This window comes from Lemur catta, chromosome 1, assembly GCF_020740605.2.
Source record: "Lemur catta isolate mLemCat1 chromosome 1, mLemCat1.pri, whole genome shotgun sequence".
Taxonomy (NCBI): Eukaryota; Metazoa; Chordata; class Mammalia; order Primates; family Lemuridae; genus Lemur; species Lemur catta.
This window is the reverse complement of record NC_059128.1, coordinates 153,635,263-153,659,890: the sequence shown is the minus strand read 5'-3', so window position 1 is coordinate 153,659,890 and position 24,628 is coordinate 153,635,263. Positions and strand designations below refer to the sequence as shown.

General features: G+C 32.2%; 1 protein-coding gene across 4 annotated transcripts in view; it reads right to left on the bottom strand.

Moving 5' to 3' along the window:
- Positions 1–1,904: 1,904 nt before the first annotated feature.
- Positions 1,905–24,628, bottom strand: part of SLC4A7 (solute carrier family 4 member 7) — a 112,765-nt gene continuing 90,041 nt past the window's right edge. For 2 of the 4 annotated variants that reach the window (XM_045537795.1, XM_045537767.1), the window contains 6 exons: positions 22,266–22,334; positions 20,499–20,672; positions 16,118–16,249; positions 13,571–13,668; positions 8,362–8,469; positions 1,905–6,137 (listed from right to left, as the gene is read on the bottom strand). In XM_045537795.1, the coding sequence (XP_045393751.1) occupies positions 6,056–6,137; positions 8,362–8,469; positions 13,571–13,668; positions 16,118–16,249; positions 20,499–20,672; positions 22,266–22,334 (663 nt within the window). In that variant the 3' untranslated portion in view covers positions 1,905–6,055. The remainder of the gene's footprint in view (positions 6,138–8,361; positions 8,470–13,570; positions 13,669–16,117; positions 16,250–20,498; positions 20,673–22,265; positions 22,335–24,628) is intronic. The other 2 variants (XM_045537772.1, XM_045537779.1) reach the window with 2 other exon arrangements.

Here is a 24,628-nt window from a genome sequence, read left to right as displayed (position 1 = left end):
TGACAATTTCTTGTACAGAACCCTACTTAATACCATCTTAATATCACTCTAAATGCCTATTTTTGTGTCAATCTGGTGATTAAATCTCCCAAAACTTGATTTTAAATGAATACAGTGAACCCTTCCCTAATGTTCCTCTACTTTGAATAATAAGTAGGCCCAGTAGGATAACAATGCTTGGGTTTGTATAATTGAAAGCATTTTTTTTTTAATTAAAAAAGGTCCTATTTCAGAAATGTAAAAAAGTGAGATGAAAGCCAAACTCCGGTAAATACAGGGGAACTGATTAAACCTCAAGAGAACATAAAAACATCAGGATTAATGTTACCAATCAAAAAACAAAAAGGTGACGGGGGCAGAAAGACTTATGCTGAGTAGAAAGTAAAGTATCCTACATATGATTCTAAATATTAAGCAGTGAGACCACTGAACATCTAAATCTTTATCAGAATAGCAACTGTGCTTCCCATCTTTCTACTTCTCAGCAAAACAGGGTCTGAAACTAATGTTTGGGCCTTCCCTGAAAATAACTGAAAGTTGCACGGAAGACGGCAGTGGCATGAATGACACCGACGCTAGAAGAGAGGTGCACTATCATCTGCAAATGCTAAGTCCACACTGTGCTCCGTAATGTGATAAAGGTATATAAGACCGCAAAGGGGTCTTCCACCAAGCTTATACAGCATATGTAGCAGGGCTTGAAACTGTTAAGATCTAACACTCTCTTTTTTGTTTTCTAATACCCCTTTTACTATCGTGAAATGAATAATGCATAGATAATGTAAATTATATAGTTCAAAAGTAAAACAGTACAATGTCCCAACTATAGCATAAAGAATAAAGGTAACTTAAATATGCATTGAAATAGACAATCAGGATGGACCCAACAAGAAGACAAAACCACTTCCCAAAATTTCTAAAATGCCTCTAGACTAATGGTCTAGGAGAAAGGGATAATTAATCACAAACACACTTTAAATGGATGGGTGAGAATGATCTTACAGATTGAAAGCAGAAGGCTGAAAACAATTTGAAGTAAAGGCAGAATTTAAATCAGGCTTTGGAGGAATAGCATAGAAGCAGAAAGGAAGGTTTTCCAACAACAGAAATGTTTTCATTTAAAGCGTAGAGGTAGGAACATACAGGTGAACTACGGAAAAAACTGATAGTCAAGAGTTCAGATAAGCCTCAATTAGCAAAACCAAACAGATCAAACAAAAATGAGTGTTCAAAAATTCACTCTTTTCCTTTCCTCTTTCTCCCTCTCCTCCTAAAAATTCTTAAATTTCTCTAGATTGTAATTATAAATTGACAAAGTATTTTTCCTAAAATAAATGTAAACAAAATTTTCAAATAAAATTTCCAAAAACATAACTACATTTACCCATCTTACTTCCAAATGTTATCAAATTCAAGGCGAGATATCAGAAGCTTTTCAGTGCAGCAAACAGGAACAAAGTGTTGCATACATGCTAGATGGAAAACAATCCAAGACCTGTCCTTTGCTAGTAAGGAAAGAATTCATAATAAAAACAGGCTTTAAAACCAAAAAAGAAAAACCCTTGAGCTTGTGAGAGTTCACTACTATCATGCAAATCATTACATCATATAGCAAAATGTCTAGACCTGTCTTAAAATAGGGAAAAAATGGAACAGCCTTTTTTAGAGGACTTTAATTTCACTATTTCTTAACTATCAAACATCATAGCAGAATACACACTATTTTGTTTCACCTTTCTTTCTCACTGTCCTCTTCTCTGTCTCTCTCCTACAGAAAAACATGAATATGAGGTGGTAGGAAACAGAAATCACTCTTTTCCCTCCTCCCCCACTCCATCTCAAGTTGAGAAAGAGATGTAGCTCTTCTAACAATCAAAGTTCAAAGTAAAGACAATAGCCAAAAAACTAATTAAGTAGACTTTTATTGCTCAATCAACTTTAATACATCTCCAAAAAAATAGTTTTCCTCTAACAATTATGAAACAAATTTGAAAGGCAGGATCATTCACATTATAGACTCAGTAGAGACTTGTACTTCATATAAATGAAAAATAACAGTTCTACAATTTAAATGTTTAATTTACTTTGGATTTTATTACAAAAGAAAATATCAGTGTAATTATAAAAGTCATAAAAATTGGAATTGTACTGTGAAATTATACCATGGTATCAAATATTATATAAATGAACAATAAAATTCAATTTTTGCTTATTTAAACATAGTAAACATTAGAAGACAACCTCCCCCCGGAAAAAAAAAAAAAACAAAACCTTGAATAATAAAGCAACAAAAGAAAAGTCACAATAAAAAAAGCAATCAATGTGCAAAAAAATCTGATTTAAAAAAACAAAACAAAACTGGGGTTTAACAATTACTCCAAGTCAAATGTTGAAGTCAATATGTGCTAATTAAATTAATTTAAAAACGATCTTTAGATTCCATTTCCAACTATGTTTTCCTAAAACTGACATTTTACTTTTTGAAAAGTTAGGAAAAAGATTTTACATTAAAATCGCTAAATATTGCAATTTGAACACTATTTTAAACTTTGAATGTCCTTGAAGTCTTTAAATTTACTTGCTAAAAAATAAATAATTGTTGGAATAAACCAAAAGACATTTCACATATTTTCACTGCATATGTAACAATCATGTGATCTACATAAATAAATTTAAAACATTAAGTTATTTAATATAAACATTTTGAGTTACAATGTTGTATCAATGGCTTACACATCTGAAATCTGAGCACTTTAAAACAGTATTCACATGTTAAACTGTTGAGCACATTTACAGAACTGATGTACATGATATAATCCTTTAAACAAAGCAAGCTCTGGTGTTACACCTCAGTTTCAGCGGGCATTTGTCTTTTTATGGAATTCTGAACCTGCCTTTGTGAAAGGTAAAAGTTAGAAAGCTATTATACTCACACAGAAATTTTGAGTATGTGGAAGAAACAGAAATGCTTTTTTGGATAGAGAAAAACAAAAGTTATAATTTTAAGTGGTAAACAAATCTGCATTATAAATATTATATACGCATCAGCACATAAAAATTTTGTCCTACACATTTTTACAGAAGACTTGGCAAACATGAACACTGGTACACCAAAGCTTTCTTAAACAACGTAAGAGATTTAAGACTGCTAACACTCTCACACACATACATTCATAAACACACACACCACACACACACACACACTCTTCTGAAAGATGGTGTGCTTCACCTGGGCATGTCTAATATTATTAAAGAATATACAGAATCATCCTTTTATCATAAGGAAGGAAGTCAATTCATTATTTTCTCAAAAGCTGCTTAATTTTAGATTGAAACAGCATTCAGAAGAAACTAAATTTCATGTGGTCAGCATCAGGATTTACTACAGTCTTTGTAAACAGACATCTATAAATAAATAAAATAGGATGGAGAAAAGAATATCCTGAGGTGGCTCTGTGGCCAGGGTATTCAGTAGCACTAAGCTCCATTTTGGGAATCAAGGCATCTAAGAAAGTGCAGGACTGTTTATTTGAATTTATTTTGTAAATGGAATATGTACAGTTTTAATTATTTTGCACCTTGAGGTAAATCAGTACATAGCAATTACTACTGCTTATATACACCTATTTAAGGCAACATTTAAAAATCAACATATGTAGTAAATTGTATCTTTCACTGTCTTGCAAATGAATGCTATTCATGATTGTTATTTTTCAAAATAGTGGAAGAAATATCATAACCACTTAAAACAAGCAGTTAATGACTTAAACATGAGTTACCTTTGCTCTTCAATGGAGTAGTCATATCAGATCATTTTGTAAGTCAAGTAATCAAAAGAAAGCAGAAACCATTAACAATTAGAAGCATGGTAAAAACATTTTGAGAGCAAAGTATTTTGCAAGTTATGGTTTTTCTGGCACTGGATAATTATTATACATAATTAAATAAAATCACAGAGACACTATGATCCCAGGTAGTTTTCAGTTTAAATTTTAAAACCACTTCCTGTAAAATAAGTACAGTTATTAACCCTTTGATGTCCAGACACAAGGAAATGATGTGAGGAAATCCTCTTGTTCAGGTACATCAGGGGACTTTAAAAAATAGCAGCAAATACTGGGGTCTTCGGAAAGGATTATGCTGCTATGAATAAAAAAGAATCACTTCAATGGAAGCTCATAAACAATCATAAGCACCATGGGTAATACTCTATCAATTGCCAACAGAGTCTAACTCTTTTTTAGGCAGTACCAAATGATATCAGCTATATTTTCTAAAGAAAAGCAGCTACATTTCCAACCTCTCATCTGAGGCAAAAGTTGAATCCATCATTTTAATTAGAATCTCACAATATGGTCTCAGATGAGGAAATTACATTAGTTAATAAGTAGTTTAGAATGAATTAAAAACACCACAATTGCTAAAATATCAGCTTTTGGCATTCCTCATGATCCTCTAAAAGATCAATTCTTCACACTTTTGTGTTTAATTTTAAATGGTTAGAGAGAGCACTGGAATTTCATTAAAATTTTCACCCTAATATTCATGTTACCATTTTTGATATTTCTGTGGCTTCTCAATATTCATTAGATTTCTGTAAATTATTTTCTTTCCAAATCAGTTTCATAACCCCATTCATCCAGTCCTACAGGCTTAACAAGAACATTTATTTATTTTATGTGGAGCTAAGAGTAAAAGATGACTAAAAAGATTTGCTAGAAGTTAAAAATACAGCTCAGAAAAGCAAAAACTAACAAATATTAACACCAAACAGGAAGAATGCCATCAATCTGAGCTAAACATAAAATGTCTAATTTCCTTTTAAAATACAAATATGGCAGTGCTTTATATCAAAGATCTAAAATCTTAACTGCTTTCAGATAATGAACATAAATGCAAGTGAGCACCAACTATTTACATGAACAATTTACTCTATATGTTACCTTTTCAAATGTTTATAGAATATTTGAGCATATCAATTAAAATAAATATAATATTTTAAAATAAAATCACAGGCAACAATCTATTAAATATAATCTACACAATAAAATAACAACAGAAAATGCAAGTAATTCTTAATAAAGTAATACTGATCATAAACCCACACTTGAGAGAATTCTGACTCCTGATTATTGAATCACACTACTTATAATAGAAAAATAATCAAGAACTTGAGCCTGATACAAACTAAACCAGTAAGACAAAGAGAGCAAAGGCAGAAAACACAATGGGAATTATAGGCTCTAAAAGAGTGTAAGGATTCAGAAAAAAAATTCTACAAAGGCAACAAAAGTTAACTATTGCAAATTGACATTTTACAGCTTTTAAAATTCATCAAGTTATGACTGGTATGGGTGTTCAATTATAAAATCACCTGCAATTTTACTTATCACAATGGAAATATAGATACGAGCTTTAAAAATTTAAAACATTTTCTAAAACATAAAGGTTAAAAACTATAGTTCTTATTTAGAAAGTTTCCATTGTTCTACATTCACTTCTATGGCCAAAAAAAATGCCATCATTTGTGAAACATAATAGACATCTATAGAACTGAAACACAGAGAAAAGCATGACATGTTACCATTTTTCCCATAGCACTGGCATAAAGACTCCCTGTTCTTCCCATAAAGCACTAACAAAAGTGAAATAATATGTAAAAATCTTTAGAAACTCATGTAAAAACTATAAATATATAAAAGTACATATCACTTAAGGTTGATATGAATTGCAACTGATGAACAAAGAGATTTAAGAAAAGTAGACTGAAAGTATTTCTCCACATTTCTCTATTGTAGAATAGAAAAAAATTTTTCCAACAGAATAAATATTTGAATAGTAAGAATCATGTACCTCACTTCTAAGAGACCATTTCATTATATACAGAATCTCCATGGTGCTCATAACAAACTTCAGACACTACTTAAAAAAAAAAAACAGTAGTCATGCATAAATAGCATGACATACAATATTGTTATATAATGACATCATACACACACATCATATATGTATATATCTATATATCTCTCTCTATATAATTTCTCTTGGTTCAATTCTATAATGAAGTTTCAGCATCCAGGTATTTCTTTCTTGGTTCATCTTCAATATTTATTTTCACACTCACAGGTTTTTCAGGGCTATTTAAAACAAAGAATGAGAATACATAATTTTTAAAAAATATTAGATTCTAAATATGGCCAACAATGAATACTATATTAAGACTTTTGAGATGACTATTAACACTACAAACTTATGACTTCCTATTATAATTTTACTGCTTTATCAGGGAACTTAACTGGAAAGGTAAATTTTTTAAATTGTATTTTTTGGCTGGGCCTGGTGGCTCACACCTGTAATCCCAACATTTTGGGAGGCCGAGGTAGTAAGCTCACTCGAAGCCAAGAGTTTGAGTCCAGGCTGGACAACATAGTGAAACCCTGTCTCTACGAAAAATTTAGAAATTAGCTGGGTGTGGTGGAGCGTGCCTGTAGTCCTAGCTACTTGGGAGCCTGAGACTAGAGGATCTCTTAAGTCCAGGAGTTTGAGGTTACAGCGAACTATGACCACACCACTGCACTCCAGTCTGGGCAACAGAGTGAGACCCTGTCTTTAAAAAAAAAAAAAAAAAAAATTCTGTTTTTTAAAAAATTGCATGTTTGCAATTGAAATTTATGTTTTTCTTTTAACTGAAGAAGAGATCCTTAAAACTGCTTAGTATATGACTATATTGGATATATTAGTTTTATTTCATGTATGGACAGAATTTGTAGCATGTGACTTTTATTTCACTGACAGGTCTATTAATATATGAATTTTTGTTAATATAGGTGAGTGTCAAATGATTTTCTACAAAAACAAATTTACAAAACTTCTTTCCCAAATTTGGCTCATAAATACAAGACCAACACACCTATTCTGGATCTTCAAGTTAGTATGAAACACAATGACTCCGTGTATATGGATTTAATGGATTGATTTAATTATAAAATATGAATATCTGGTTTCTAAAAAATTTTCAAAAAGTATGCCTTCTCCAGACAAACTGAAGGAAAGGTCCCTCAAAACATTTTTGCTGTTAAACATCATTGCCAAAACATTTCTTCCTTCCCATGTGATTTTGATTTGCAGCGCAACCCAAATGAAAGGCAAGAGTATAAAAGAAATGTTAGTATTGTTGTAAGGCCTTTATTTTTATCATAACTATACTGACGAACAGGGCCAGAGGTGCTGGTAAGATGTGAAAAATTACTAAGAGTAAAAAAGAAAATTTAGTAAAATTATGGCTGCACTGGATGATCCAAAATGGCAGAGTTTAACTTCAGAACTTTTAAAGATTAAAGACAGAAGTAAAGAAAGGAAACAGTCTAGCTTAGAAATTATAATACAGATGATAGAAAAGAAAAACATATGATGATAGAGATCAAGTAGGAAAAAGGTTCTAAAACAGGGTAGGGAAAGAATGAGAAAAAGTTAATTATTATTAAAAGAGCTAAGAAACACAGAAACTAAACAGAAATAGCTACGGGACTGACTGCCTGGAAAAGTTTTGATCTGATGCCCAAGCAGAATATATGGACATAGAACATAGCCTCTGTCACAAAGTGTACACAAAAGAAATATTTGTTGAATATAAATTACTGAGTACCCCACAAGTTCATTTCTCCAGAGAACTAAAGAAGTAAAGTACTAATGATTACCAGAATAGAACCCCTGGGGCTCAGGCCTTGAAGTGAGGGCAAAAGAAGGAAAAAGGGTTACATAACAAGAAATGTAAAGAAAGGATTATATAATAGTTAAAATATATGGTCTGTTATAAAACTGAATTGCCTTTGTATCAATGGATTAAATTTCTTCCAAATATCTTCAAGGAAAATGTTTTCCTCACCTGAGGAAATAGTATGCTAAAACTAAAAAAAAACACAAGAAGGAAAACAATTGTACTTTTTTTTTTCTTAGACCGTCAAAAACCATGATTGAGGTAGTGTTCAATTATAGTATTTATTTAATCCCTAATAATTATATTTCTTTATATGGTTTTTGTTGTTTTACATATTTATTCCATACTGCTATATGAAATTTATTTTTATTATAACATAGCTCAAATTCTTTTTTGAAATAGGCAACTATACATTTTAAAAAAACAAAAAATAATGATCACCTACATCTGATTCCAGCATACATTAAAATGATGGATGAAAGGACGAAGGGAAGAAGAAAGGGAAAAAGGAAAGAAGGTTGGCTTTTTAAGTAAAGAATATAAAGTAGGAAAATTAAGTTACATTTAATGGTTTTACTGCATAGCTATCCATAAGTAAATTAAAAACTGGCTATATTAGAAAATGCATAAATAGTTATAACTACCTCGTGTTAGATCTGGTTACTTTGGCATTCTCAGTATTCATGGAAAGTGCCTTCCACTGTGCAGTTTTGGCCATTTCATCTGATATGTTAACAACTGAGGGATCAACACTGAAGAACAAATATACTTTTTGGTTAGTATTCAGTACTTGCAAAAGCATTAATATTGTCATTCTTATCATCTATATAATTATTTGCTTTCATCAACTTAAAATTGAGAAAACCCTTGCCATGTACTTAAAGGTCTACCATGTTATCAGAATTTTGGAGTTCTGCTATCAAACCTTTTGGAGAATTATATCTTTCTCTATAATCAAAACTAGTGGTTTTAGATTAAGTTAGCAAGACTTATTTACAAAACTGCTTCAAAATCTGATTTGGGGCTTCAGCAATATTGCAGGAATGAAGATGCCCTCTGATCATCTTGGCTATAAGTATACTACTGAAATACCATAGGATATATTAATGTGCATATAAATATAAAAAAATACAGGTTCAAGTCAGTTAGAAACTTTTATAATTGGCACAAATTTAACCTTATCAAATAAATATCCAAAACATGTAAAAAAAATTAAGATTATGATTAAAAAAATCTTGTTCTACAATAGCGTTTACAAATCATTAAGAAGAATGCTCAGAAAGGTAACACTTTAAAAATGAAACTGAAGCTCTCTGAAAATATTTCAATGAATAACACAAAACAGCCTCATAAATACCGAATTAAACTGGCATTCACAAATTTAGCATCGAAGTGTTATTTTATCAAATTTACCAAAATCAAAATAACAGAATACTATCCATTTATTACAATAAGGGACAAAAGTAACCGTTTTATGTTTCTATGAAATATTACAAAAATTACATCAAGACCCAAAATCCAATAATGATATCGATAAATAATTTTGGGCTCAAATTTGTCAGTCACAAGTAATATGAAAGTATCATAAAGCTAACAGCAATATATTTGCAAGTCCTTTTCCTTCACCAATAGAAAAACATTCATGCAAATAAGCTATAAATACCAATGATTAAATAATGTTAAATTAACACTGTGATGGCAGCTAGGTTGACTTCACAACAGTCATTTAGAAAGTCCTAGCTCTGTTCACACTTAAAATCTGAATGTTGTTTAAAATTTAAGACAACAAAGAAGTGTGACATGGTCATTGAAAAGTCTCTATGAATGGCTGCTTTACCTAGTCCATTTTTTAAAACCAAAATTTGAATGCCCAAGTTCATAACGGCAGAGTCATACAACTTGAAACTCTGCCTACTCTGAGTAAAGTTTTATTCACTTGTTTGTCAACTTCAAATAACTGAAGAAAAGAATTCCTAAAAAACTTTCTAGCTTCTAAACATACTCCTCAAAGGACAGCTTTTCCATTAGTAGAAATTAACCACTTTTTTGAAGAAGGTATTTATTTTGTTTTCCCCCAAAATAAAGCTAGATGGGAAAAACTCTGCCTTATATAAATTATACAAATTATTTTCATATTTTACAGGACTTTATAGTTTCCGAATACTTTCATATATTATCTCATTTGATCTTCATGGCAAGTAATCTGAAGCTATTTAAGATATAAAATTCTTGCAAACAGCAAGTTAACCACTTCCTGGCATTCTTGATGTTAAAATTTTAAGCATAGAAGCATTAATCATGGCTCATGTCAAGCACTTAAAAGACAAAAGGAAAACTAGAGATAGATAGCCATTCTTTTCGTTAAATATCAGACAATATAGACTTCACTTAAATTTGTCAAGGTCCATGTGTAATTACACTAAGAAAGTGATAAAGCAGGATAGAAATTAAGTGGCAAAGGGGACATGTACTTTCTGATTTCCTGAAGGCCACATTCCCCTCTCAACCCCCGGGGGGGAAAAAAAAGAGAGAGAAATTAAGTGGCAAGTACTCTCAGCAAATTGGTGATAGTTACTAATAATCATGGCAGTTTCTATACTTTTTTTAAAAAAGTACATCAAGGAAGCTAATGTATTAATTCATTTAACAAACATTTATAGAACCTAGCAAAGCAAAGCACTATACAGCTACATATATTAAGAGTCTATACTTGGCATTTAAAGTATATAAAAATTTGAGGGAAAATCATGAAACATGATACAAAATAATACCAACAACAAAAATTACTAGCAAAAGTGTAGAGGAAAATTAGGATTAATTCATTTATCACAACTAGTCAACATGTTCAAGTCCAAATGTGACCTCTGTAAAAACTATAAAGAATAGTTTAAAAATTTTTTAAAAGTTGAAAAAAGTTAATTAAATACCAACAAACATTTTCCATCAACTAGTCAGGAAAGGGACCTATATACATTCTAAAACCTATTTCTCTACTCTAAATAGCTAATCAGAAATGAAACATATATAGAAATAGGAATCAAGTCTATATATAAATATAGATTATTAAACTCTTTTTTTTTTTTTTTTGAGACAGTGTGTCACTCTGTTGCCCGGGCTAGAGTGCCGTGGAGTCAGCCTAGCTCACAGCAACCTCAAACTCCTGGGCTCAAGCAATCCTTCTGCCTCAGTCTCCCCAGTAGCTGGGACTACAGGCATGAGACACCATGCCCAGCTAATTTTTTTTTTGATATATATTTTTAGCTGTCCATATAATTTCCCTCCATTTTTTAGTAGAGACGGGGTCTCGCTCTTGCTCAGGCTGGCCTCGAACTCCTGAGCTCAAATGATCCGCCCGCCTCAGCCTCCCAGAGTGCTAGGATTACAGGCGTGAGCTACCGCGCCCGGCCGATTATTAAACTCTTAAAGCTACAAAAAAGGTTTGCATTTCCCTCTATATCTTTAGTTCTTAAATTTAAATGTATATCACCAAAATTATGTGATAAATTATACATGAAACTTATTAATAATTTTTCCATTAATGTAAGCCCTCACTGCCAATGGTCAAATCACACCTTTGGAAACTAGGAGAATTTTAGGGTCTCTAAACATAATTACATATTAGAAGGCTATCAGAAAATAGATTACTGATATCTGATTGGATACTGATATGGATTACTGAAAATGTTTATTTTCCATCACACATTGACCCAAGCCCTAATGAAGGGCAAAAGGGAAAGAGCTATACTACTGAGAGGATGGATATTATTTTTAGACTCATGTACTGATTTTAAACTTTACACAGACATAGACCAATGGAACAGAATAGAGAACCCAGATGTAAATCCACTATATAGATATATATCCATATATAGTGAACTTATCTTTGACAAAGGTGCCAAGAACATATAGTGGGTAAGGGACAGTCTCTTCAATAAATAGTGCTGGGAAAACAGGAAATCCATATGCAGAAGAATAAAATTAGACTCTTATCTCTCGCCATGTACAAAAATAAAATTAAAGTGGATTAAAGATTTAAATCTAAGACCTAAAACTATTAAACTACTAAAAGAAAACACTGGGGAAACACTTCAGGACATTGGCCTGGGCAGTGACTTCTTGCATAGGCAACCAAAACAAAATTGGACAAATGGGATCAGATCAAACAAAAAAGCTTCTGCAAAGCAAAGGAAATAATCAACAAAGAGATAATCCACAGAAAGGGAGGAAATATTTGCAAAGTACTCATCTGACAACTGATTAATAACTAGAATATATAAAGAGCTCCAACAACTCAATAGGAAAAAAATAATCTGATTAAAAAATGGGCAAAAGATCTTAACAGCCATTTCTCAAAAGAAGACATATAAATGGCCAATAGGTCCATGAAAAAATGCTCATCATTAGTCATCAGAGAAATGCAAATCAAAACTACAATGAGATATCATCTTACCCCAGTTAAAATGGCTTTTTCAAAAAGGCAATAATGAACACTGGCAAGGATGTGGACAAAGGGGAATACTCGTAACTGTTGGTGGTAATGTAAATTAGTGCAACCACTATGGTAAACAGTATGGAAGTTCCTCAAAAAACTAAAAATAGTATTACCAACAAACCCAGGTATATATCCAGAGGACAGGAATTCAGTATATTGAAAAGATAACTGCACTCCCATATTTACTGCAGCTTTATTCACAATAGCCAAGATTTGGAATCAACCTAAGTGTCCATCACCAGATGCATGGATAAAGAAATTGTGGTACATATACACAATAGAATACTATGTAGCCACAAAAAAGAGTGAAATCTGCCACTTGTAACAACTGGATGGAGGTAGAGAACATTATGTTAAGTGAAATAAGCCAAGCACAGAAAAACAAATCTCCTTTGTTCTCACTCATATGTAGAAGCTAAATGTTAAAAAACAATTGATCTCATGGAGACAGAGAGTAAAATGATGGTTACCAGAAGCTGGGAAGGGTATCGGGGAGTGGGGAATAAAGTGAGGATGGTTAATGGGTGCAAAAATATAGATAGTTAGATAGAATATACAATATTTGATAACACAACACAGTGACTATAAACAAGAAGTTAGGTTATACTTTAAACTGAATAAAAGAGTGAAATTGGAATGTTCATAACATAAAAAAATATTAAATGCCTAACATGATGGATACCCCAATTACCCTGATTTGATTAATTCAGATTGTATGCCTGTATCAAATCATCACATGTACCCTATAAAGATATACAACCATTATGCACTCATAAGAATTAAAAATAAAAGATATATGTATGCATGTATATATGTGTGTGTGTGTATGTATATGGGTATATATGCGTGCGTGTATACACACACACACACACACACACACACACACACACACACAAAGAAATGCAAATCAAAACTACAAGAGATATCATCTCACCCCCGTTTAAATGGCTTTTATCAAAAAGACAGGTAATAGTGAACACTGGCAAGTGGTTTTATACACACACACACACACACACACACACACACGCACACACATATATAGATATAGATATATATAAAACTTTATTAAGGCAGATGGAGTGATGGAAGACAAATAAATCTTACTGGCTTGGCATGGAAGTTTGTTTAAGGCTCTGGTCCAAGCCCAGCTTTTTGTTCATTCCCGCCTATAACCTGGGTGGGAAATGAGTGAGGGACTTCCTTTTCAAACTGCATGAAGCCCTCCTTTAGTTGATACACCAGATGTAGATTTTATCATCTTTTTAAAAATAGAAATCACTACTTTAAAGAAGCATTATATGGCTATTCATGCACATGACATGTATATAAAATACATTTTACAAAATAAACTTGTATCTCACCTATACTTTAGAGCCTTGACTGGAATTTGCAAGAGACTTCCTCCTTCAAAAGGAAGGTGCACAGTATCATCATCATCCTGAAGCATTCGTTCAGCTTCCTTTAGAGCACATATGTGAAGAGATTACTTTTCCCAAAATATTTCCAGAAAGATCAGTTAACATATAACATCTTAAAGACTTAGAAACCCAAACTGACATTATTTAAATGTATCTGCCATGACTAAAAAGTTCATTTTACAATTATGAACGCATACTTGTAACATAAAATGAAAACAACCACTTATTAATTTTAAAATGGTATAACTTTCATTTCTATAAGCAAATCATTAATACTATAAAAAAGCAACTACATAAATTCTGATTATCAATTATTATGTAGGTATATAATAAGAGATAAAATTTTGTGAAATCTCATGTCTCTCATCACAATATCATATGAGTAAATCCTCATTTAGATAAGGCAGGATTTCTTAACATCAGCAATATTGATATTTAGAGGCTAATAAATCTTTGTTGCAGGGGGAAGTCCAATGTATTTAGGTATTTCACAGCATGCCAGGATTCTACCCACTGAATGCCAGTAGCAGCCCTCCAGTTATGATAAACCAAAATATCTCAAGACATTGAAAACTGTCCCTTTGGGGGCAGAGTCACTGCAGATTGAGAACCACTTGGACAATGGACACAGAACAAAATTATAATATGTTAATAATGTGGGTGGTAGCTCATATCTATAATCTTAGCACTCTGGTAGGCTGAGCCAGGAGGATCACTGGAGCCCAGGAGTTTGAGGTTGCAGTGAGCTATGATGACGCATTGCAATCTAGCTGGGGTGACAGAGCAAGACTCTTTCTCTCCCCCCAAAAATGGGGAGGGGGAGTACATATGGTGGTACAGGAGAGACTGCAAGAGAATTCATACTTTTCTTCCTTACTAAAAGAAATCCAACTATTTGGAGATGGCAGTGTGCCCAGATTTAACAAACCAAAAAACACACCCTAAACTAAATTTCCCAGCATTCCTAGCAACACAGTGGCGACACATGGTGCAAGCAGAACTTATTAGATGACATTCCAGAAAAACTCCTTAAAACACAACAATGGGGTAAAGCCCATTTTGCCTTCCCTCCTTTTCTTCTCCCTGCTGTCTCTAAGGACATGACAGCTGAGTGTGGCAGCCATTCTGACGCCATGAAGTGAGCTTAAGGATGGAAATATATGCTGAGGACAGGAAAAAAGTAACAAGGAGTCCCTGGTAGCTTTGTGGAGCCACAACACTAGATCACCTGCTTTCAGGAGTATTTTTAAATGAAAGAATAAACTCTTATATTTAAAAGCCACTTTTACTTTTGTTTTTTGTTAGGTATCAGTAAACATTATTCTGATACAGTAAGTAATAGACAATTTGACCAAGTATTTTACAAATAAATTATATCTTATTTGAAAAATCACTAAGAGCTCATACATATTTACTTATATAACTTTGAAGAAAAAAATCTTAATTTTAAAATTTTGTAGGCTCAATTCAAATTAATATTCTAATTAGTATCTAATTAGAGAGTTATAATTTTTGTTGAAAGTAAACATAAAACCAGTAATGTTTTATCACTATCTACACAAGACCATAACATTTAACAATATCTACCTTTCTTTTTATCTTTGATTTTCAAAAAATATTCTGAATGGAAAAATCAAGCAAGGCACTACAATCAACAAAACCATCTATGCTATCTAATGTCTGTACCTGTCCTTCTTATTAAGTGATAGTACAAAGTTGGTTATTAAAAACCAAAACAAAAATCAAATTCAAAATAAAGTACTCATGTTTAAATCTCAATATAGGCTGGGCATGGTGGTTTGTGCCCATAATCCCAGCTACTCAGAAAGCTGAGGTAGAAGGATGACTTGAGCCCAAGAGTTTGAGACCAGCCTAGGCGATGATATATCAAGACCCCATCTCAATCAATCAATTAATCAATAAAATTAAATCTCAACATACAAACTAATGGTGGCACATAAGACTTTATATAAAGATTACAGCTTTATTATACTTTTTTAGGAAAAGGTATTTACTTAAAAGTCCCTTTTGTCATTATGTAAGCCAGATTATTAAAATGCCATTAAAATTTAAATATATACTAAAATTAATGTACTTAATGTATTAAGGTTAAATCAAATGATAGACTGATGTAGAATTATTTTGTGTTATCCATATTTTAATATTGTTAAAAGCTCTAATTCTTCGGATTGTTGATTACATACACACATGATATTGTAATTTTTAAAAAGTATTCTTGTGTTAGGGATATGGAGGAGCGAGATGGTAAAATAGCAAACAGTCTATGTTTGGAACAAGTTACCTAACCGTTTCCTGCCTCAGTTTCCTTATTTGTAAAATGAGGACCAATAACAGTACCTACTTCACTTTATAAGGTTCTTATGAAGATGAAAGCAGTTAATTTATATAAAATGATTATATGGTACCTGCTATATGATACAAAATATTAAACAAGGGAATGTTGTAAATTTAAAAGTCTTATCTTTTTACCTCTTTCTCTTTTTTCTTTTTGTCATCTTCTTTCTTTTTCTTACTTTCTGGCATGAGATCATCAAGCCAACTAAGTTCTCTCTTTGTGAAACACAAGTCCATGACCTTGCGTACAAAAACCAATGCAAGAACCTTAAAGAAGTGGGGAGGAAATATTAAGTAGTATATACTGTAAATTATAGCACTTAAAGAGGAAAAAGGTATTTATTAAATCTTATAAGTAATGAAAAATGCTTCATATATTTTGCTTAAAAATTATTCATACAACATCTTATTTCAAAGGAACTCAGTCACCTATTTATCTTTTTTAAAAAGATACAAAGTTATCATGCTATTAATCTTCTCTTGAATAAATCCCTTGCACTCTGTATAAAATTATAAAGCAGGTTAAGTATGCTGAATATCAAAGTAAAAAAGATTAATTTTTTAATTTTAAATTATATATAAGTATATATAATTTTTAAAATATCTTAAGCAGTGCATTAAAGTACCTATTCCCAGCATTAGATTTTAACTTTTCAATCATATGAGAGAAGACATATTACTTAATTTGCTTTTCTTCAACTGCTACTGAGGATGAACATGTTTTCAAATGCTGATTGGCCATCCGGATTTCCTCTTCTGTTACTTGTTATTTTCTACTCTTTGCCTGTTTTCTCCTATTGGTTTTTATGACTTTTGTTTATGAACTCATAAGAGTCCTGTGTGGTTTGGACACAACCCTTCATCTGCCTTATGTGTAACAAATATTTTCTCCCAGGTTCACAATCTGATTTCACTCTGTTTTCGATACTTTCTGAACATATAAAAAACATTTATCACGTGGTCAAATATCTTTCTTTTATAGTTTGGTTTTCCTATCTTCTTTGAAAAGTTATCCCCAATCACTGGATTATACAAATATTCATAAATTTTCCACTACAACTTATTTTACCATGTAAATCGTGAATTCATTTACGATTTCATTCTGAAAATAGTATTAGGGAGTATAACATTCTAGTATACAGTTAAATCTTCAACACTATATACTAAATTTTTCCATAGAAATAAAATATCATCTCTAATGAAATAATCTACTTATGGTATTCAAGTGACAAAATTCCAACATATTTGGAAAAATTTCTGGACTCATTAGTTTATTTTTCTGATCTATTTGTCTATTCCTATGCCAATTCCATATTGTGTTGGCTACACTAACTTGCCGGTAGTTTTTAAATATTTGTTTCAAAACAGTGTGGTATTAGCACTGAAAAAGTCAAATAGATGGCAAAGTCTCTCAACCCCACCTCTAGCCAGGAATCCTTCTTAATTATAATAACATTTATCTTGTTATTCTCTGGTATTTATGTCTTTATTTTTAATGAATATATAATTTACATATAGTAAACTACAAAAATAGCATGTGTACAGTTTGATGATTTTGACAAATGTATATATATCAGTGTAATCCACACCCCCCAAAAATACAGAACATTTCTACTATCCATGTTGTTGTGGGACTGGCATTTATTTTTCTCTATAAGCTCTGAAATTATTTATCCAGTTCATGATGACACTGTTCCCCACTCCAACACATACACTCAAATAAAACTCTAGTAAAATTCATACTTGGAATTATATTATCTTTAAATGCAATTTCTCAGAGAACTGAAATTTTTATGATAGTAAGACTATGTAACAAGGAACATGGTATTTGTTCAGATCTTACTTTACAACCCTTAATACAATTATGGGTTGAATTTTGTACCCCATTAAAGATAAGTTGAAGTCCTAACTGCCACTACCTCAGAATATGACCTTATTTGGAAACAGAGTTGCTGCAGATGTAATTAATTAAGATAAGGTCTACTGGAATAGGGTGTACTCCTAATACAAAATGACTGGTGCCCTTATAAAAGGGCCATGCCATGTGAAGACACAGAAGCACACAAGGAGAACACCACGTGATGGCAAAGGCAGACCTGAGTTATACTGCTACAAACCAAGGAATGGCAAAGATTGCCAGCAAACCTCCAGAAGCTAGGAAGAGGCAAGGATTCCCCTACAGGGTGCAGAAGGAGCGCGGCCCTGCCCACACCTCCACACACAGTCTCCAGAAGGGTGAGATGATAAATTTCTGTTTTAAGCCAACCAGTTTGTGGTACTTTGTTAAAGAAGCCCCAGGAAACTAATAAATACAAATGCTATTATAAAGCCTTTCTCTTAAAAAAATGAAAAAATAAAATAAAGCCTTTTTCTTTAAATAGGTCTTTCTTTTAAATTTCATTCTTAATGAAATTAAGTTTTTGGTCATTATTGTGAATGAGATTTTGTTCCCATTTTTAGTATTATTACTGAGTTAGAGACTATCTACTAATTCTCATGTTTTCTTATATCCCTACCCTAACACAATTCTTATTAATTCTATTAAGGGCTCAGTCTTTTTTTGTTTATTTTTTAACCCAAGTCACTTGGGTTAATAGGTATACAATCACATTTTCAACAAATATGTTAATAATTCCTTTGATGCTAAAGTATCATTATCTATTTAATCACGACATTAAGAAATACTGATAAATTCATTTATTTGCTAACATTTTAAGATTTTTCCACTTACATTAATAAGTAAAACAGCTCCATAGATCTTTTGTACAACTAAATTTGGCTTTGGTATTAAGATCTTGTTAGTATTTCATGAGAAACACTGCAGAAATTTCCATCTTTTCCTTTGGTATAGAATAATTGAAGATGTAATTATTTCTTTAAGATTAAGCTTTTAACCAATCTGACCATTTAAGGATAGATATTTAACCATTTTTCCAGTCTCCTGTATGCAACTGGACTATACACAGGTTTTATACTTCTCTTTGGGTCAATTTTGGAAATGTAGACACAGTATGAAAATCATCTATCTCCTCTAGATCAGGGGTTGGCAAACCACAGCTCCTGGGTCAAATCTGGTCCACCATCTATTTTTTGTATAGCCCATAAGCTAAATCATTTTTCTAGACCAACATTTGAAATTAAACTGGTGATAAGAGAACAATGACTTTGAACCCCAATTAAGTGAAATGTTATCCCAAATAAAAAACAATTTCATTCTTCTCATCAGTAGTCCTGTATTTTTTTAAAAAAACTGTACAATTTTTAAAAATGTAATCAATAAGAAATTGTGAAAACCTGTTTTTCTCTATTATTATTTAAGTATCTACATAATATTCTTGTGGCCTACAAAAGCCTAAATTATTTACCATCTGGCCCTTTGCAGAAAAATGTTTGCTCACCCCTGCTCTAGATGTTCAAATTTATTGTTATACATGCAATATTTTCTTAAAACCCCTTGAATCTCTTCCACATCTATAGTTATATTTCTTTTCTCCTTCTTCATCTTATATATTTCACTTTCTCATTTCCTCTTCACTCAGGTTTGGAAGGAGTTTATCCATTACTGATCTTTACAAATAAAAAGTTTTGTTGTATTTAAGTCTTCTTGAGTAATAAAGGCAATGAAGTTTATAAATCTTCCTCTGAGTATAACTTTAGCTGGGCTCAAAGTTTCAGACAGACATTGTCATAGAGTTCTCCCTTTCAATTTGAGGTTACAGTGAGCTACGACTGCACCACTACACTCCAGCCTGGGGGACAGAGAGAGACCCTGTCTCTAAAATAAATAAATACAGTTCTCCCTTTCAGTACCTCTATATGGTTTTTTAACTCAGTTTTCTATCCAGGGATTATTTACAACACTGTTTAATTTCTAAATACTTAAGATTATTTTAGTAGCTTGACATTTTTTTTTTGTAATTTAATTGTCACCAGAGAGTATTACTTGCAAAATTTTTATGGCTTTTTAATTTTTTTTGGGTTTTCTCTGTGGCCATGTACATAAATAATTTCTATACAGTATTTACAAAAGGATGAATATTCTCATTTTGTAAAATGCAATATTCCATGATAATTTAATGAATTATATTGATTGTCTTATTAAAGTCATCTATAGGCTTCATTACTTTTAACTTCTAGATCTGTCAATTTCTGAAAAAGACATATTAAAATATTCCATTAAAGAATCATGTTGTTTTGGTTGCTTTGCTTTTTACATTAGACTATTATGTTTATTTCATGAACATCCTAAAATCTAAAGTTGTTGAAAAATACAAAACAGAGTTATACAGCCTAAGGACTAAAAACAAAACAAAAATTTAGAAAATGACAAGACAATTCAGACTGGGAAAAAACTGGTTTATACCTAGAAACAGATAATCCACATTTTCAAACACCTAAGGTGCTTGAAATGGGCTATTCCTTTTCTCAAAGTCAATTATAAATATTAATGAAAGAGTTAGTATAAAAACACACAAATGTTATTAATTGGTGACAAAGTGAGTCTGAAAACACTTACCATCATGGGAAAAACTACTGCAGCAGCTGAAGCTTTTATCACCCACAAAAGAACCAGACAAGTAAGCTGAATGACTGTGAAAATATGGACCTTCCAGAGAGGCACATAACGGAGGTATATCAAATCAGGCTGATGCTTAGCAGGCATTCCAAATAATTTAATACGGTCAAAAAACTATATAAAATGAAAAAGAAAATAGAAAAGAAAAAAGTTCTCAACAAAATATCATTTTGCTATTATGAAGAAATTTTACTCAACTTTAGGGTTTTGTATATTCAAATTTAAACTATAAATTCCTTGGTATGTTCTGATACTATGGAAGAATGATTCAGCAAAGAATCTCTGGATCCAAGGATAGGAAAAAGAATATCAAGGCAATCACTTAACTACAGCAATTAATTTTACCAGAAAACAAGTAAAAATGTATTAATTTGGGGGATTAAAGTATTTAGATAAGTTTATCTGCTATATAAAATATACAAGTCATTTAATCTCTTTGACCTTGTTTTATAATATGTACAATAAAAGGACAACAACCTGAATTGCTTCTAAGGTTCTTTGTAAGTCTAACACCAGCAAATAACTTGAGGTAACAATTACCAAATAATGCTTCACTCATTGCAAATAAAACTATGAGCAAATTTCTTGGTCTCTTTGAGCTTTAATTTCCTCATTTACAAATTGAGGGTAAGATCAGCCTTATCCATCTCACGAAACTGTTGTAAAAGTCAAGTGAGATAATGAAACACTTTCTTGAGCAATGGAGAGTAGATCCTGGACAGTGTTGACAAAATAAAGACGCTGTCTTGAAGAACCCTTGCCAGCTGCTGGCCCATGAGTTGACAACTTTAGACAACATGCTTTTCATGGTAAGAGGTGGGCATGTGGTGTTAACTGTGCTTTATGATCTAAATGTTTTATATTAAAATTTGATTCATACAAATCTTAGAAAGTTTTATTAGGTTGTTTTCCAGAAACTATTATAAATAAAACAAAACAAAGTACTGAAATCACTGGGTTCTAACCGTGGCTTCATTGCTTACTTAGCTAATAAACTTCAATTCGTCCCTCTATTTCTGTTTCCTGATTTACAAAATTAGGATTTCTTCCTTTCCTCTCTCCCAATCGGTGTTTTCAGGCTCATGAAATAATTTATGTGCTAGGCCAGCGGTCCCCAACCTTTTTGGCACCAGGGACCAGTTTCATGGAAGATAATTCTTCCACAGGGGGTGTCCTCCGCGTCAGGTCCCTAATAATGCCACAGACCAGGACCAGTCCACAGCCTGAGGGCTTGGGGACCACGGTCTCGGCTTTATGAACTATATAGCGCCATATTAATGGTAGGTCTGATACTATTTTTTATAAAAAAGTAATATCCACCTTTTCTTTTTAAGTACTGAAAGTTGCTATTCTACATGCCAGAAATAGCACTTTTTTCCCATTCCAATCCTTTTGATCCTCCCTCTCGTACCATCCATTTACTCTTTGTTGATAGTTACAGAGTTATAGGGCCTTACAACAGCTTCAGTTAAAAACAGGTAAGGACCAGGATCATGTCAGTTCATGATCTCATGCTCTGTGGGGAAACATATGCAGTAAGCAATAATCACTCAGTAAGTGTGGATTTGAAGTCCCCGGTTAGAAAACTAACCTGCCCCCAAAATATCAAAGAGTTGAGAATAAATCACTATCATCATAAAAACAATTTTTGCAAATGTAAAATATTTTTAAGTTTTTCTACAAAATCATTGAATATTTAAGACTTGCCTGGATTCCTTTTAATGAGGAAACTCCCATATAAAGGAAAACACCATACAGAACAGGCATTGGAATAAACTGTAAGTAAAAATGATCACAATTAGAATTTATGAGTAATAGGTACACAAAAACATATCAATAAGTAATTATAGGGACAGAATTAAAAGATCCTTCAGTCATGAGAATTAGACCAATCTAACATTTCTACACATAAGAAAAATGCTAATATACAATAACCTCCTTGAGAAATTGCTCATTTTCTATATGTTCCTTTCTAAAAGGGGATTATGCACGGTATGGGTACTGCAGTCAGACTATTTGGTTTCAAAAGCCAATTAACTTTTTAATCAAAACTTAACCTTTCTGTGCTTCAGTTTCTACATCAGATTGCTGTGAATATTAAATGACTTCAAATGTATAAAACACTCAGAAAAACACCTGATACAAATCGATCACTCATAAAACACTAGCCATCATTATTACTATTGCCACCTCCTACAGGGACTATTATACATACAATAGCATTTACTGAACACAGTAACTAAAATCCACCTCTGAAATAAAGTCCTTAGCTGTGGCCATCATGAGAATCCCAGATTGCCCACATGGTCCATGCCTAGGCAATCCTACAAGAAAGCCTGGCTATTAATAGGCTCTATCCATTTCATTTACTCAAAAACCACAATCAGCACTTTGATCCAGATAAGAGGTCTGTAAGGCAAAAAGACTTAAGAACTACAGAGGAAAACCACATCCACTATACCTCTACTAACAAACCTCACATGTCTTTTCTAAGGACACTGGAAGAAAAAATAATAATTCATTAAGAAAAGAAAACACATTGTAAAAATCTAATCCATATCCTCAGGAAACTTAAAAGAAAGTATTTTATCCAAAAAGCAATTACAGAATCCTAGGACAAAGGAATAGTCAGAATGAAAAAAGCTCCTGTAAATTAAAGATATAATTGCCAAAATAATTAAAAAGAATTCTGTAATAATAGTTTTGAGAAGACTAAAAATCAATGTAACAATATGGAAAGTGGAAGAAATTTTGTTTAATAGTGAGGGAAAGAAGGGATAAGTACATAAGAACAAATCCAGAAGGTCTGAGATCTGTTTAGTTGAGTTGAAGAAATTTCTAACAGAAACAATACAGGAAGTACACAATGGAATAAAATTCCCACAGCTGAAGGCACAAGTTTCCAGAGTAAACTGACCCACAGGGAAGAAAATTTTGGTAGCTTCCAGAAAGGGGAGAAAAAATGTCTCTATAAAAGTACAAAAGCCAAATAGATATCAGACTTCTCATTAGAAAATTAGCCTCTAGAAAACAATAAAATGATGACTTTTGACCCAAAGGAAAGCTATTTTGAACCTAGAAATGTATATCCAACTATAGATCAAATGTTAGGGTAAATAAAGACATTTTGGAAACAAAAAGAATTCCTTTAGCAATACAAAAAAGGAATGCAAGAAAAGGGGAACCTGCACATACAATTTTTTACAGTAAAGGAAGTTAATAGATATTAAGAAAGCTTATTGGGTCTTGAGGCTTGGGTTGGAGTAAAATAGGGTATATTTCTGCCTCCCTATAGGCAGATCACACTGCTTAGTCCTTAGCAAGTATTTATATCATATAATAATATTGTTTATGTGTTCTGAGAGGGCTTACATTTTTTATAATTTAATTTACAAAAGAAGCACAGAAGGCTTAATTATAATAACAGCACAGAATGCAAATGTTATTAACCTCTACAATAATAATAAAAGTAAAAGCCAACAAAAGGTAGGAGATGGAAGGGAGGAGAGTGAGGATGGAGAATACATAAGCATCAGGAAAAACAACCTTAGATCAGAGGCTCTCAAATGTTTTGGTCTTAGGACCCCTTTCAAAAGTACTAAGGACTGCCCCACCCCCAACCAACTACTTTTGTTTATGTGAGTTATATATACTGATATTCACCATATTAGAAATTAAAAGAAATTTAAAACAGCTATTTTAAAATAACAATAAACCCATATGTTAACATAAATACATTTTTATGAAAAACTATAATTTTCAAAACAAAATACAATTAAGTGAAAGAAGAGCATTGTTTTACATTTTTCTAAAACTCTTTAGTGGCCAGCTTAACAGAAGACTATTGAATTATCGTATCTGCATCTGCATTCAGTCTGCTGCAATGTCCTGTTCTGGCTGAAGTATATGAAAAAAATCCAGCCACACACAGGTATGCACCTGGGAAAAGGAGGATATGGCAAGCCCCTGACAGGGTGTCAGGGACTCCCAGAGGTCTCTGGACTATGGTGACTTTGAGAACCACTGTTTTAGATAAAGAGATTCAGTCTAAACATAATAAACTGAAAAAT